We start from the raw sequence: 14,566 nt of genomic DNA, 5'->3' as shown, positions 1-14,566 counted from the left end.
TGTCCATTTCTAAATGAAGAATGGATGGCAAAAAGTCCTGTTTTTCAGTTCATTGGTGAAAATACATGTCAGTCATTTGTCCTCATGATTCTGTTGGCTGTGCCTAGAGGTAGGGTGGTGCACAGCCAGGAGGAGCAGGGTTCAGAGCCAGCCAAGGAGGGAGTGACCTTTTTATGGTGGCCCTGCCTCTTGCTGCTAATTGGTCAAGGGGTGTGGTGGCCCCACCCTTTGCTGCTGATTGGCCAAGGTGGTGGCCTTGCCCCATATCACTGATTTGCTGGAGGGAGTCCTGCCCCCATCATCCAGGGGATGTCTTGATTTCTGGGGCTGAGTGGACAGCCACCCTAAGTTTGACTAAGGCAACTGGATAACTCCTGAAGAGAAATGGCAAATCAGCTACAATGTGTTTGGGGTTCACTGGTTTCCTAGAGAGGGAGCCCAAAGTGTGGTATCTCCCAAGTCTGGGAAATAATGTGATCTGGCTGATGTGGGGAAGGGAAGGGTGATTTAGAGCTTCCCAAGCAGGCTGGAGAACTTCACAGTGCTGATCTGAACTGGCACCTGGGTGTTTTGTCAACTTTGCGCCAGCATTTGATTCTGTTATTTTCCAGTCACACAATTACAACCTCTCTCAGGTTTGGTGATTCATGCAGAGATGCCAGCATGAGAATACCTACCTTAAAATCTCTCCTGCTTTGTTTTCAGTCATGTATGTTAACGACAGGTTTCAAACAGAATTAGTAGTTTCCTTGCATCTTTTTGCCAGTTGGGACTCCCATAGCGTTAGTTTCCTCATAGCGGGGATTTTCAGTTGCCAAAAAGCAAATCAAGTAAAGGGAGCTTTTTGATAGCAGCGCTTTGTTTATAGCAGTTAGGACTTGTGAGGCTCCTCACTGCAGCAATATATTTATATTCACAATAATTTGCCTGCTGTGATTTCCATGTGGCAGGACCCTGGCCATGCCAAGAGAATCTCCTGTGCTGTGTGCTGCTCGGCTGTAGGCCCCGTTTAGATTTTCATCCTACCACTAACAGCCAGAAGTCGCTGCGCTTGAGCTGCTTCATGGCATGTCTTGTTCTCATGACAGTGTAGATATTACTGTGCCACAGTGATCCAACTGCGTAAAAATATATAATTATGCCTCTGAATCATCCACTTGGACACACTCCCCATTCACACACTCCTACGCACACAGTATATGCTGCTAATCTATATGTGCTACACATGTAACTCCACTACAGTGATTTGTGCATTAAAAGTCTATTTTTTCATCCCCTAGTGCTAAAGATAGACTGAGCATTAAACCAAAATACTCCTAGAAGCATTCAGTAAATTTATTTTCCTCTTTTTTGAGATGGTCAGACAGATGCCATCTCTGGGAAAGGTAGTGCCACACAGGTGTAACACACACAACGAGTGAACAAAGCTCTTTCCATCTTGTCTATCTCAGCCAGGACAAGCCAAACTTCCGGGAGGTGATATCACAGTTGGAGTTGGATCCCAAGTGCAAAGGCCTGTCTTTTTCATCCTTCTTGATTTTGCCATTTCAAAGGATCACTCGACTGAAGCTCCTTGTGCAGGTATAGCTCATTGCCGTCTCTTCTCTCAGTTCTCCATATTGTTCTGGGACTCCCCTACCTGGCTGTCCTGACCGCAAGGCCTTTCAAACTAATATAGACACGCACCCTTTTGTGTCTTAGCTAGTCTCAATATCAGGTGCAGAGCTAGGTGAATTTCTTTTTTCAGAAAACTCAACTTGGTTTCAGGCTGTCCCACACCTATTTGCAAATTCAGGACACCATGTAGTTTCAGCTGGAAAAGTTTTTTAGGGGCTAGATTCACAAGATTGTCAGAGAAGGTGATGACAGTAGCAAAAATACATTTTGAATGGGTGGAGACCTCATGCAGGATATGGGAGACCCCCGATTCATTGCTTGCCCTTCCTGATAAAATTGGAACTCCTTGTACCCCTCCCAGGTGAGGGCCCCAAACTGCAAGGCTGTCAGGTATTTCAAAATGGGGCGCACTCCGTGTGTCCTGTCCGTGCTGTTCTGCTTTGTATAAACACACATTCAGTGGAGCAAGCAATTGGAACCCACATACCCTCTTTGCCAGAGGGAGTGTCCTAGACACCAAACTAGGGTGTTTCTCCCACTTTTTACCTAAAATACTTCATTAGCAGGGATTTTAAGGAGGAAAAACGTGAAATTTCTCTTTTTAAGGAGAAAAATGTGGATTTTCACTTTAAAGGAGAAAAATGTGGGAAGTGGTGGGCTGCCCCTTGCAGGCTGGCAGAGTTCCAGCCTGCAGTGGGCTGCTTGGGGCTGTGGGGAGCAGGAGAAAGGCAATCAGGCAGGTGGCGCCATGTGCATTTGAGGATGCACACAAGCACGTGGAGAGCAGCTCACACAGCTCCCTGCAGATAAGTCTATGGTGGGGGAGGGCAAATTGATGACCCCACAATGAGGAAGGGAGTTGGGTGGGGCTAGAGGTGCTACCCAGCTGGGACGGTATGTAGGGCTGGGGCAGGAATGCATGGCCACAGGGCCTGAGTGGGGAGTGGGACAGAGCCACAGGTGGCTCATCTGGGAGGTGATTGGGGGGGCTGACTCCTCACTGCTGTTTGCACTCCCAGGGAGGGGGCATTGGGGGACACACACCCCCAGATTTGTGTACTAGGTGGGGGTGGATGCAGGATGCCCACTGTGGGCTTGGGGCTTACTTCCCCTGCTGCCCTCCCCCTGGGGCGCTCTGCGGCTCAGCAGGTGCGACCCAGTGCAACAGGGCAGAGCAGGGTGGGGAGGCTCACTGCTACCACCAGGAGCCCCACGCCGCTATGGTGAGGCACCCCCTGCCCTCCTGGCAGCAGCGGTGGCAGCATGGAGTTGTGCCCCATGCTACTGCTGGCCAGGCAGGGGGCGCCTTGCCATGGCAGCACGGGGCTTCTGGCAGTAGCACCGAGCCTCGCCACCCTGCTCTGCTCTGCCATGTCACCTGCCGGGCTGTGGAGACCCCAGGGAGACAGCAGTAGGGCGGGGAGCCCAGAGCTCACAGCGGACAACCTGTAACCACACCCCCTCTCCCCCACCCCACAGGCTCCACGCCAGCTGTGTCGCCCACAGGGGAGGGGGAACCAGGCTCCGTGCTTCACTCCGGCCGCAGCAGCCACTGCATCCCATGGGCGGCAGCTGGGGCTCAGGTGCTGCTGGGGGCAGCAGGGGGCTACGGGTCGCAAGTGAGGGGCACCAGCAGGGCCATGGGGCTGTGGCTTGGGAGTGAGGGGCAATGGTAGGGGCAGGGCACCATATCAGGGCTGCTCAGTGCCACAAAGTGGGGGATGGGACAGCTGCAACTGCATCCTGGGGAGCAAAGGGAGCTTTGATTTTCTATGATAAACTCAGAATCAAATGCCAAAATATATAGGTATTTAGAGTTTTTTTTATTATAATAATCAAGGCACTGGTCCACTTCCAAATTGCTTTAAGATTGTAAATATATCAATAAAACATTATGTTCAACTGATACCTATATATATAGTGGCATTTCATTGGAATAATGGAAAAATGTGGAGGGGAGGGTGTTAATCAGAGAATTCAGGATTCCTCCCCTCCCCTCCTAAATCAGAGAATTTGCTATTTTTAAACAGAGAAAACCTGGATCCCTGTTGATTAGTCACCAAGACAAAGTGGGACAGCTTCAACAGGAGGGACTGGGGGATACCCACCTCAGAGAACCCTCTCAACCTAGTGGTTAAGGCACTTGGCTTGGAGATCCATACCCGTGGAAAAGGTCTGGCAGCAGCCACCTCCACACTGCCTTGTCCTTGTGCTTCAGCTGTGATTTGCAGAGCTTGCATTTATTCTCAGATTACATGCATTCTACTCAGTGCCAGCTGTAGTAGATTTTAAGTAAATATCTGCCCACTAGCAACAGGTCAAGACCAACCACTGTATTACTTTTATGTAGGTCACTCCACAGCAGTCAGATTGGATCAGCATTCATTTAGCTAGCAGTGTGTGTTAGATGTGAACCAGCAACATAATGGTGCAGGGCTCTGTATTCCGTTGTCCTTTCTATAATTATTACATAAGAAAGTCGGCATTATTACCAGAGAGAAATGCTGAAAAATACCCTGTCTTATCAGTGAGTGATAGATGTGAATATAACTTTTGCCTTTTTTTTGCAGAATATTCTGAAGAAAGTGGAAGAGAAATCTGAGAAGGAAGCCACTGCCCTTGAAGCACACAAGGAGCTGGAAACAGTAAGTCCAATGGCAAATGTAAGGAGACTGACAAGTAACCATCATCTAGTGGGCATTGTTCATTCCAGGTGCCAATCCACTGACCTCAGGGATGAATTTGGCCCATCGCATTTCAAAGAATTTTTCTCCTCCTCCCTTAAAAGCAGACTATGCTAACAACTAGTAAATGAGATTTTCATCAGACAAGGGCCTCTATATATGTTTGATAGGAGATTCTAGAGAGAAAAGTTTCTTCTGTCTGGGAATGCAAATTCTTTTTGCAGGTACTTGAAGGTGATGGATTCCATGGAGAGATTTGAGTAATTAGCAGAAGTAGAGTGAGAGACAGGCTGTTTTCATCCAGCAGGGAAAACTATATTGTCTGACCTTGAATAACAGTTTCCTAACAAAGTTCTTTTCATGAGTGCTTAAGATTGTATTTCAGCCTTATTCCAAGGGGATCTTTAGGAAGGTTCAGTATATAGGCAAGATTCAGATAAATTGGTTATTGCCTGCTGGATTACACATTTTGGGTCACTTGCAAAACAAGGAGGAACACTTTGTGATATCTTTGGAGCTGGAGACCTCTTTGCCTACATGGGACACTGTGTGTGATGACCTGCATGGTAAATGTTTGGATGTTCTAAACATTTCTGAAGCTATATTGGCTGTGGGGGTAGGATCCTTCAGAAGCTGAAAGGTTGGAAGTAGATCATGCCTTTCTCTATTACTATGAGCTTGTGGATTGTGATTAATCCCATATCTTATGATTTAAATAAAAAATATTCTAAATTGGAAGCTGTGCTCAAGTGTCAGCCTTTCAACCATTGCTGGAGGAAGGTTTTGTAAGCAAAGGGTTTTCAGGTTTGTCCTGGAGTGTTGCACAATGTGCCCTATGTGTAATCATTCAAAAGAAGTCAAAGTCAAAGCTCCATCCTGTTGACAGCAACATGTCAGTGTACACTGCATAGCATTGCATCTTTATAAGGTGCCTCATGATGTATATGTTGTTTTTGAGGCCCTATGAGACTTGCTCAAGAGTCCAAAGAGGGCTGCTATGTTGCAAGTCATAAGGTTAGCTATGGTACAGGGGACCATTCTTCCTATCCTACCAATATTTTGCTAATGCAGTTTATAAATCCCTGTAAGTGACCCATTTGAACATTTTTAAGTTGGAGTAAGAGGTTAGATCTTGTTCGTCTTTAATTACTTATCTCTTGTTTTGTCAGAGGACAGCAGGTGGCACTATTACCTATGATCTTATGCAGGGGGGCTCAACCCCAGGCAAAAGGCCAGATCTGGCTTGCAGAGCTGTGTCATCTGGTATGTGGGATTCCCCGCAGGTCAGAAAATTTGGAGACAGGAGAGTGGTGTTAGCATTAATTGTCATTCCTCTGCTGCCAGATTTCCAGACCTATGGGGAGCCCTGCCAGTTGGACAAAGTGGACCTGCACACTAGATCATCCCTGTGTGGGTTCCAGCTGCTATCTGCACACACATAGGGTCCGATCTGCAGACCAGCCCTGTGCCACTCTTCTGGCCCACAGGGCCAAAAGGTTGGGCACTACTGATCTCATGGATTCTTGTGCTTGGTTGTGAGCAAGTTTTTACTTGTTGATTTTCTGACATTTTCTTTTAGAGGAACTGTGGCAAGTACAAATTTGCTTTCTCCCTTAATCTCTCTAATTGGAATCAATTCCCCGAGAAAGAAGTGCTCCATGTGAACCAGAGATTAATGTTTGGGCTGAGGTCCCTGGGGAAAAAAAATGCTGTCTGCATGCTGTTTTTGGCCATGTCTTCTTTTGGGATTGATGTATGTGCCAGTCAGTCTCACTATAAAATGTAACCAGACTCAGTGTTACTGGTATCTCATCCAATAGGAAGCTTCAAGACCCCAACATCTGCTACTGCTTGGCAGAAGGGTGAGAGTATCTTATTGAAAATAATCTTTGGCATCCTTCACATCCATCTGCAGATGATACTACGTGTGTACATTTTGGATAGGGTGCTGAGAAAGGAGAAGAGGTGATCTGTAGCCAGTTGTCGTAGTTGCACCTGCTATGGAATCTGGAATATTTGCTTGATAATGGAATTAGTCTGTCTCTGAATATAGTTTAAAAGAGCCATATAATTCTAATCTCCTAAATAGAAACCTCAAGCCTACTCTCTCTTTTTGTTCTTCAGGGGAATTTAGGGATGGTGAAAGGGACTGGGAAATGACAGCAAAGTGTGATCAATACTTGTTGTTAGTTCAGTTTCAGTCATCTTATACCATGGATTATTATCAGTGTCATTATTACTGCTGTGGAATTTGTGCTCAGGGTGATTCTTTTCTGCATATGCATTGTGCAGTGCCTAGGACCCCCCACAGCTGATGGATGTTCAGCCAAGAACTGAGATTTCAAACTGTACTTCTTGGTTTTAGGAGTGGAATTTTGTCTGTCTTTTGTACTCTTTAAGGCTTCCATTGATTTCAGTGGGAGCCAGATCTTGCACTTCTGTAACATAGGCTAGCAACAGTGCCTTTACACATGAAAGCTTTCAGAGATTCACGGTAAAACGTGCCAACAGCTTTCCAAGTGGTATTTCCCTTGTTCTCGTTACAGTAGTGCTGACTCTGTGGCACTCACTTGTGTAGAAAAGTTTGTTGTATTTGGTTCAGCAATCTGTGGGAGGAGGGTGCTGCAGCAACAAAGAGACAACAGTCTGGAGTCAAACTTGGGGCTCGTTTTCTTTCCCCAGGTAGTGAAGGCATGTAATGAAGGTGTCAGGAAGATGAGCCGAACGGAGCAGATGATTAGCATCCAGAAGAAACTGGAATTTAAGATCAAGGTATAAGAACAGATTGGGAACCCCTGTGGCGATAATAAGTGCCCACAGTGCCCTTGGCTCTAACAAGCAATAATTCACTCATACGGCCTTTAATTAAGTGTCCAGAAATGTTTTTGTATTGGGGAGTATCCATCTAAGCATGTTACCCCTCCCTTTCAGTACCACTTAGATGTTGCCCCTCTCCATTCCATTATAATTTAGACTCAGCTGTTCTAGCTGCGTTAGCCTTATATGATAATGGGCGCTAGTCCTTCCTATAGTATGTTACATCCACAGCAGTACATTCAGTAAACATCATTAGAGTTCAAGGTCAAACTGTAAAAAGTTAGGAAGTAGCCAAATAAAGTTTGCCTGTGGAACCTTAACTCAGCCCTGTTGTGTACAGCAAACCCTAATTATACTACTACATATAAGTTTCTCCCCACTGCACCCTTGCCTCATTCAGCATCTCACAAGTTATTCAGTGTTTCATTTAGTGTGGGGGCCTCAGGTTTTCTTTAATGCACCTTGCAAACTGTGACATAAATACAGATCTTCTCTCATGTTATTTTGATGTTCTTACCACAGTGTCCAAGTGCTTCACAAGCATATATGAGCTTACCTCCACAGCCCCTTGTGGGAAAGGTGCCATTATCCCCATTTTATGGCTGAGGAAGTGAAGTGCTGAGAGATAAAAGACCAAAAATTTTCTCTGATTTTGAATGTCTTGATTTTCTAGAATGGTTTTAGAACTTATGCTCATGGCCAGTTTCATGGACAGCTGTGGGGACTCAGCGCTTCTGCAAATGTAGTCCCAGGTTTCTCATTTTTGGGGTGCCCCATTTGAACCACATTCAGTGACCAATGAAGCTTAGTGGCAGAATGTACTTCTATTGAGTGAAATTCAACTGCCTCAGCTGTGAAATTCTATTCTCTTCTGGGAATCTCTGATCTCGTGTGTCCCCTGCCTTCCCCCACCTCCCAAAACAGTTCAGCAGCTTCAGAAAAAGAGATTCTGGAAAAAAGTACATAGTTTTGCCCACACTATAAAAAAAACCAAACAACAACAACAAAAACTACTATGTTTTGGTTGGAAAGTTATATAGTTCCTCCATATTTTGAATTGGTGACTTGAAATTTGGCAGAAGGGTGACCTCGATTAGGGAGGACTGTGCCTTTTGCCATCTTTATGAAAATTTGCCCCAATTTGTCCAAACACCTTGCCTCTGAAAAATCTCAGTTAAGATTTGTTAGCATTTGGCAACTACATTCTCTGAAGATCCAGGGAGTCTAACCAGGTTGATCTTGCTGCCAAATTTAAAGTCATCGATCCAAAACACAGGAGAACTAGAGCCTCTCAACAAAACAGTAGTAACATTAAGATGGGTGATGGAGTACATTTTTCTGCGATCTCATTCTCTGAAACTACTGGACTGTTTCAGCTGACACTTCAAAAAAATCATCATCCCAAGTCAGACATCCAGCGTGGAAAATTTCAGTCCAAATAGATTGAAAAGTTATAAGTGATTGGAAACAGGATGTCATTATGGGACTGTCAGGTCACTGTGCCAGCTTCATTTAAAGTTATTGCCTTTAGCAGTTAAAGCCTGTAACATCCCACTAGCCATTACAAAATAATTAAGTATTCCATTCCCATTAAATGCCCATTCATGCCCATTTAAATCCCATTCATGCCCATTCATGCCATTAAATCCCATTTATGCCCTTCAGTAGCCAGATTTGCTGTTTAGGTGTGTTATTGCTCTTCCTCCCTCTCTCAGAGGAGCATTCAGAAATCATTGTCCTGGCTTTGCCATCCCTCCTTGCTAGGCTTAGTGCTTTGCGTGTATCCATCTGGTATCGCAACTGCAGGTCACTTTCTTCATTAATGTAGGCCTTGTTCTTCCAGAGTATAGTGAGACACTACGATAGAGGCCTACCTCGCCCTCCTCCATACACTGACGTTAACCTGTTTCTCTCATTGTTTTAAATGTGCTGTAAAGGAGCTTGTGTTACTTAACCTGTGAAAATGACTGCTCTGCTGATCTTTGTTTTATCCCCACAGTCTGTGCCCATCATCTCTCATTCCCGCTGGCTGTTGAAACAGGGGGAACTGCAACAAATGAACGGCCCGAAAACATCACGCACACTTCGCACCAAGAAGCTCTTTCGAGAAATATACTTGTTCCTCTTCAATGACCTGCTGGTAATTTGCCGGCAGATCCCTGGGTGAGTTTGATATGCATGCACTGTACAGATGTGCCTCCCAAGCATCTATCCCCCATGGATTTGACCAAGTATATCTCTTGACCTAGGACTATCCAGATAGCATCTAAAGTGCATCAGTCCACCTGGTGCTATATCACAGCATCTCCTTCCAGAGGGACTCCCCAAAGGTCTCTCTGGCTACTTATAGTGTATATGTGTTATGAGTTAAGCATATTAATAAGCTGCAGACCCATTCTCAGGGCAGTCCAACCTTCACAGAACTTGTGGCAACATTATAAATTTCAGCTTGGGCATCCTGTTGTTAGAGATGAGAACATCACCACTGATTTCAGTGGAGCTACATAAGTTGAAGATTTGACTCTTGGAAGTTTGCCTTGCTCTCCTGAAGAATATCCTAAGCCAATAAAATGTTAAGTAAAGCAGACTTGTCTGAGCAGTTGGGAAAGGCTCAGTGGCAGGTGCAGGCACACATGTGTGGATAAATCCATACTGGAGGCTAGGGATTGCATATTGCACAAAGTAACACTATCTGGGGAGAGAATTCCCAGTCTTGGCTAGGAGTATGCAACTTGTGACTAATGAAATCCTACAAATGAAAGAGCAGAGATGCCAGAAAATGAGATCTTTGTGACATTAACACAACTTGTTGGGAAGAGTATCTGTCCAGTCAGGTGTTTCTAATATATGTGTTGCCATAGCGTCTGCGTGCTTGGAAACACTGTGCTCATATTACTGTTGGTATCCATAAAACAGTCACATTTTACAAACGTGAATGAATGAAGCCTTACAGCCCCCAGTAAGGAAGCGTTCTCTCATAGGGGAACTGAGACAGAGATCACATGACTTGCCTAGAGCCACTGAGTGACCGTGTGATGGCAGGCAAGAAAGGAACCCATCATCTCTAGAAATTGTCTCTCGGACCTCATCGGAGTGCTGTACAGGGGAACCCAGGCCTCTCCCAGCCTGATTGATGAGCCCTCCTCCCTCTCTTACCACTGCAGTGACAAGTACCAGGTGTTTGACTCAGCACCCCGCGGTCTCCTCCGGGTGGAGGAGCTAGAAGACCAGGGACAGAGCTTGGCCAATGTCTTCATCCTGAGGCTGTTGGAGAATGCAGATGATCGGGAGGTTAGCTACATGCTAAAGGCATCATCCCAGTGAGTATAAAAATGCTGTCATCCCATCAGCAACACCTGCCTAGTCCCCTCCAACCAGTTTGCCAGTGTGGCCTATCTGGCATCAGAGTCTTCTCCAGCAGGTCAAACCAAAATTAAATATAGGAGGATCCCCCTCCCACAGTTTCTCCACGAATAGCAACGGCCCAAGGGATCCACCATAAAGCTAAATTAGTTTGTTTCCTGTAGGAAGCTATTTGCAATATCCTTGTGGACAATGCACTCACATTTCTAAGGTGGGTTGGCCAATGATTAGGAATGATTCAAAGGAAAGTGTCTGTCTGGTTGACACTTCAGAGTAAATGAGGTGAGCAAGGATCCCTGCAGTGGATTTATATTGGTGCAGCCTGACATGGATCCTTAAGGTTCAAACCACTTTAAAGACAAAACCCATCTATCCCTTCAGTTGCAACTAACCCCTTCATTGTATACCCTGCTGCTCAAATGCAGTTACAGGGACATTCTATTTAGAGGTGAATGCAGGAGTCCTGCTTCTGTTCTTGATCCTCTCCCATATCCAGCCCCAATGCTGAAGACAGCCCTCAGCTTGCTCAGTGAACCCAAACTCCACTGTGCGGGGCTTTGCAGGCACAGGTGCCTGCATAGCCAGTGTTTTAACATTTACTTGGTGTCATTTGCCCCTTCAGACAGTGGAAGCATAAGCGTAAGCCCAACAGTTTAAAAACCATGTTGTTTAACAACAATCAGAGCAGATTTCCAGCTCAGGCTGGCACACTGATCTACCCAGTAGTACCACAGGGCCAGGGTGAGAGCAAGCAACCAGCACAGTTGCTGTTCTCAGCTCCTGCAGGCTCCTTTTGTTCAGGGTGAGTAACAGGGATGCTATGCTGGCAGGGACATTGGGCACCTCAAATCTTGTGCCCAAGAGAGGTGCATGGCCAGGGAGAAGGGATAGTGCTTGCACTTAGGCAAGGGTTGGTTTATCCAGTACCACTGACTACACTGTTTTTGGTAGAGAAGACAGCTGCATTGAATGAATGGAATGAAGTTTCCATTTCCCATCACCTGGGCCTCTGCAAAGTTCTCATTGTAGAGCATGGCAACGACTTGTGCTCAACTCAGCAGCTTCTCTGTCTGCTGTCTCAGCAGCACCTGCCAGGCTCTACTGCTGCTTGGCAAGCAGAGAACTAAGGTGATGTTAGCCAGTACACCCCCCAGCTCTGACCTTCCTTGCAGGAGAGTTGGAGATGTCAGCATCTTCCGTGGCTGAACTCCAAATCAGAGAGCAAAAAATGAATGATAATGGGGAGGATCAAGGAATAGGAATTCACAAAGCCCCTGGCATGGGTAGGGAAAGTGAAAGATGGAGCACAGAATCCCCAACATGGGCGAGCGAGAGCTGCAAGGGGGTCTCTGAAATGGGGGAAGAGGGAAAGCCCATGGGGATCTTGTTGAGGGGAAGGCAAGCATACACTTATCCTGGCTGATCTCAGCATATTTCACTGGTTGTGCTGTGGCCCCTTCTCAGGTCCTGTATTCCCAGTCAGAGCATACCTTCCTAGCACTGGCGTGTCAGCTTGTTCGTACATTCAAACAAGCTGGTGATCACACCTCCACACCACTGTCAACTTCTGTCATCTTTGTTCCCTTGACAGTCTTTTCCTTGGAGGAAATTTCAGGATAATTAAATGCGCAGATATAGCTACAGGTTAAGTTTCAATTTAGGCATTAAAGCCACAATCCAGAAAACATATAGTTGTGGGCTCTCCCAGTAACTAACTCAGGCACTTTGTAAGTATAAATGTTGACAGTCATAGGCACCACCATGAAACACAATTGATTTGCAGGGGTGCTGAGCAAAGACTGCTGTAGGTGCCAGAACTTGGAGTGTCTTTCTGTGCGTGTGCAAATTGCATTAATGCATTTTTTGCACTTACTAATAGTACGCGGCTTTGTGGTAATGGAGTCATGCTGTGCAGCCATCTGGTGGCTATCCTGGTTAGCTCTGCTGCTCCTAGCACACCATATTAGTGTGTAAATGAACAAATAAAATCTGTCCTTGAAATGCTCCAACAGGGCAGCTATGGAAATAGACCATCTCCTTAATTGCTTGTGTTCCTCACAAGACCTGCAGTTGTCTAATCTTGAGAAGCTAGGAGGAACACTTGCCTTTCAGAAAGAGCAGGAAGTAGGCTGGGCTGTCATGCTGCCTCCATACCTGTTTCCCTCTCTCTTTTGCAGCATGACCACCACCCCTCGCCCCTCCAAAAATCATACTTTGGATCCTTGAAGCTCTATGCTGAATGCTAAACTGCCTTTCCCCAAGCAGAGCTGTGGAGAACCCAGAGGGAAAAGTACCAGGGACGATTTAAGGGGGGAGCTCTGAAAAGTTTGAGTGGTCTTTGCCCCCAGCTCCTCCCACTCGGCTCAGTGTTTGGATGGAGAATGGCAGCTGGGTCCTCAGCTGGAGGAAAGCACCAGGAAGCTAACAGTCATAGTTGGGAAGGGTAGATTCATAGATTCATAGATGTTAGGGTCGGAAGGGACCTCAATAGATCATCGAGTCCGACCCCCTGCATAAGCAGGAAAGAGTGCTGGGTCTAGATGACCCCAGCTAGATACTCGTCTAACCTCCTCTTGAAGACCCCCAGGGTAGGGGAGAGCACCACCTCCCTTGGGAGCCCGTTCCAGACCTCGGCCACTCGAACTGTGAAGAAGTTCTTCCTTATGTCCAGTCTAAATCTGCTCTCTACTAGCTTGTGGCCATTGTTTCTTGTAACCCCCGAGGGCGCCTTGGTGAATAAATCCTCACCAATTCCCTTCTGTGCCCCTGTGATGAACTTATAGGCAGCCACAAGGTCGCCTCTCAACCTTCTCTTGCGGAGGCTGAAAAGGTCCAGTTTCTCTAGTCTCTCCTCGTAGGGCTTGGTCTGCAGGCCCTTGACCATACGAGTTGCCCTTCGCTGTACCCTCTCCAGGTTATCCGCATCCTTCTTGAAGTGTGGCGCCCAGAATTGCACGCAGTACTCCAACTGCGGTCTGACCAACGCCCTATAGAGGGGAAGTATCACCTCCCTGGACCTATTTGTCATGCATCTGCTGATGCACGATAAAGTGCCATTGACTTTTCTGATGGCTTCGTCACACTGCCGGCTCATGTTCATCTTGGAGTCCACTAGGACTCCAAGATCCCTTTCCACCTCTGTGCCACCCAGCAGGTCATTCCCTAGGCTGTAGGTGTGCTGGACATTTTTCCTCCCTAGGTGCAGCACTTTGCATTTCTCCTTGTTGAACTGCATCCTGTTGTTTTCTGCCCACTTATCCAACCTATCCAGGTCTGCCTGCAGCTGTTCCCTGCCCTCCGGCGTGTCCACTTCTCCCCATAGCTTTGTGTCATCTGCAAACTTGGACAGAGTACATTTCACTCCCACGTCCAAGTCTCTGATGAAGACATTAAAGAGTATCGGTCCAAGGACCGAACCCTGCGGGACCCCACTGCCCACACCCTTCCAGGTCGAGACCGACCCATCTACCACGACTCTTTGGGTGCGACCCTCTAGCTAATTCGCCACCCACCGGACTGTGCAGTCATCCAAGTCACAGTCTCTTAACTTGTTCACCAGTATGGGGTGGGATACCGTATCGAAGGCCTTCCTGAAGTCTAAGTATACGACATCCACCCCTCCTCCTGTGTCCAGGCGTTTCGTAACCTGGTCATAGAAAGAGACTAGGTTGGTCAGGCACGATCTGCCCGCCACAAACCCATGCTGGTTTCCCCTCAGCATAATTTGTCCTGCCGGGCTCTCACAAATGTGAGCCTTGATAATTTTTTCAAATACTTTACCAAGGATGGAGGTGAGACTGACCGGCCTATAGTTGCCCGGGTCCTCCTTCCTCCCCTTTTTGAAAATGGGGACCACGTTAGCCCTTTTCCAGTCCTCCGGGACTTGGCCCGTGCGCCACGAGCATTCGAATATTCCCGCCAGTGGCTCTGCAATGACGTCGGCCAGTGCCTTCAGCACCCTCGGATGGAGCCCATCCGGGCCTGCCGACTTAAAGGCATCCAGTTCTTCCAAGTGACTCTGCACCACCTCAGGATCTACACATGGAAGTCTGGCGCCTTGCTGCTGCCTCTCTACAACCCCAGTG

General features: G+C 46.8%; 1 protein-coding gene across 7 annotated transcripts in view; it reads left to right on the top strand.

Annotated features, from left to right (window-relative positions):
• The window catches only part of NGEF (neuronal guanine nucleotide exchange factor), a 90,941-nt gene that overhangs the window by 66,988 nt on the left and 9,387 nt on the right, over window positions 1-14,566 (top strand). For all 7 annotated transcript variants that reach the window (XM_059730873.1, XM_019486087.2, XM_019486088.2 and 4 more), the window contains 5 exons: window positions 1,452-1,581; window positions 4,188-4,262; window positions 6,984-7,073; window positions 9,118-9,281; window positions 10,283-10,438. In XM_059730873.1, coding sequence (XP_059586856.1) covers window positions 1,452-1,581; window positions 4,188-4,262; window positions 6,984-7,073; window positions 9,118-9,281; window positions 10,283-10,438 — 615 coding nt within the window. The remainder of the gene's footprint in view (window positions 1-1,451; window positions 1,582-4,187; window positions 4,263-6,983; window positions 7,074-9,117; window positions 9,282-10,282; window positions 10,439-14,566) is intronic.

Source organism: Alligator mississippiensis, chromosome 7 (assembly GCF_030867095.1).
Source record: "Alligator mississippiensis isolate rAllMis1 chromosome 7, rAllMis1, whole genome shotgun sequence".
Taxonomy (NCBI): Eukaryota; Metazoa; Chordata; order Crocodylia; family Alligatoridae; genus Alligator; species Alligator mississippiensis.
Note: the sequence above shows the minus strand (reverse complement) of the source record. Positions and strands in the feature narration are given on the sequence as shown.